A 1,106-nucleotide genomic window follows, 5' to 3' on the forward strand; every position below is an offset into this window, starting at 1 on the left:
TCGCTGGTAAAGAAGAATATAACATCTCTCCAGTGGTAGTCGACCGCATCACGTCTTCTTTACCAAACGTCAACCTTCCTTCTTCCGTCGTCAGCCGCATTATGCGCCACCCTTTGGCCGATCAACGTTTTGGGGAGTCAGGTCCAGTCGATCTGTTAATTGGCGGGGACTTATACCCACGGACTCTCGTTGGAGCACCTTATCCTACTCAAGTCCAAAGACTTTATTTCACGCCAACTGTTTTCGGCCAAGTCGTCTCCGGCGTTGTTCATGATCTAGTTCCAATTGCTTCGTGCTCTTTATTCTCACTCACCAAAGGCAGCATCGAAGATCATCTAAAGGCATTCTGGGAGCTTGAGGAACCCACAACTATCGACCGGTCACATCCAGATGATGTTCAGTGCGAACAACACTTTGTTCAAACACACCGCCGCACTGTTGAAGGGAGATATGTGGTTAGGCTACCCTTCAAATCTGAGAGCCTGGAGCTGGACGACAATAAGAGCATAGCGCTTCGGAGGTTTTTCTCATTAGAATCCAAATGTCGCAGAAATCCAATCCTAGCCGAAAAGTACAAGGCCTTTATGGCAGAATATCTCGCGCTGGAGCATATGTCCCCTGTGCGAACCCATTCTACGTATATCATACCTCACCACGGAGTATGGCAGGAACAACTCAACGAGCCCAAGCTTAGAGTGGTTTTCGACGCCTCCTGTCGTTCAACCCGTCACAGCTTGAATGACTTATTACACTCCGGTCCCAAGCTGCAGAGAGATCTAGCTATGATTCTGATTAGATTCCGTCTATACGCAGTCGCTGTCTGCGCCGACATTGTGAAGATGTATAGGCAGATCATCATTCATGATGATGACCGGAAGTACCAGCATATACTGTGGCGCAGTGACACCTCCGAAGCGATCCAGGAGTTTGAACTTAACACGGTTACCTACGAGTTAAGAAACCAGCATTATAAATTTAAACAATTGCCCCTTGCCCAACTGAACCTAAGGCACTTTAGACATATGGTTTTATATGTCCACTTTCTATAGTATAGAAAAGAAACTCAATAAAAACAACTAGGTTCAAATAAGGCCCTTGAGACCATT

General features: G+C 46.5%; 1 protein-coding gene across 1 annotated transcript; it reads left to right on the forward strand.

Annotated features, from left to right (window-relative positions):
- The first annotated feature begins 101 nt into the window (after positions 1-101).
- LOC136795527 (uncharacterized) lies at positions 102-1,049 on the forward strand. Its single transcript, XM_067046396.1, has one exon. It carries the CDS (start codon positions 102-104, stop codon positions 1,047-1,049), a length of 948 nt encoding a protein of 315 aa, XP_066902497.1.
- The last annotated feature ends 57 nt before the right edge of the window (positions 1,050-1,106 follow it).

Source organism: Halyomorpha halys, unplaced genomic scaffold (assembly GCF_000696795.3).
Source record: "Halyomorpha halys isolate HHAL.00 unplaced genomic scaffold, Hhal_1.1 Scaffold73.1, whole genome shotgun sequence".
Taxonomy (NCBI): Eukaryota; Metazoa; Arthropoda; class Insecta; order Hemiptera; family Pentatomidae; genus Halyomorpha; species Halyomorpha halys.

Excerpts from the sequence above, each read along its gene's own strand:
- LOC136795527 (XM_067046396.1), top strand. The coding sequence starts at position 102 with ATGCGCCACCCTTTGGCCGATCAACGTTTTGGGGAGTCAGGTCCAGTC.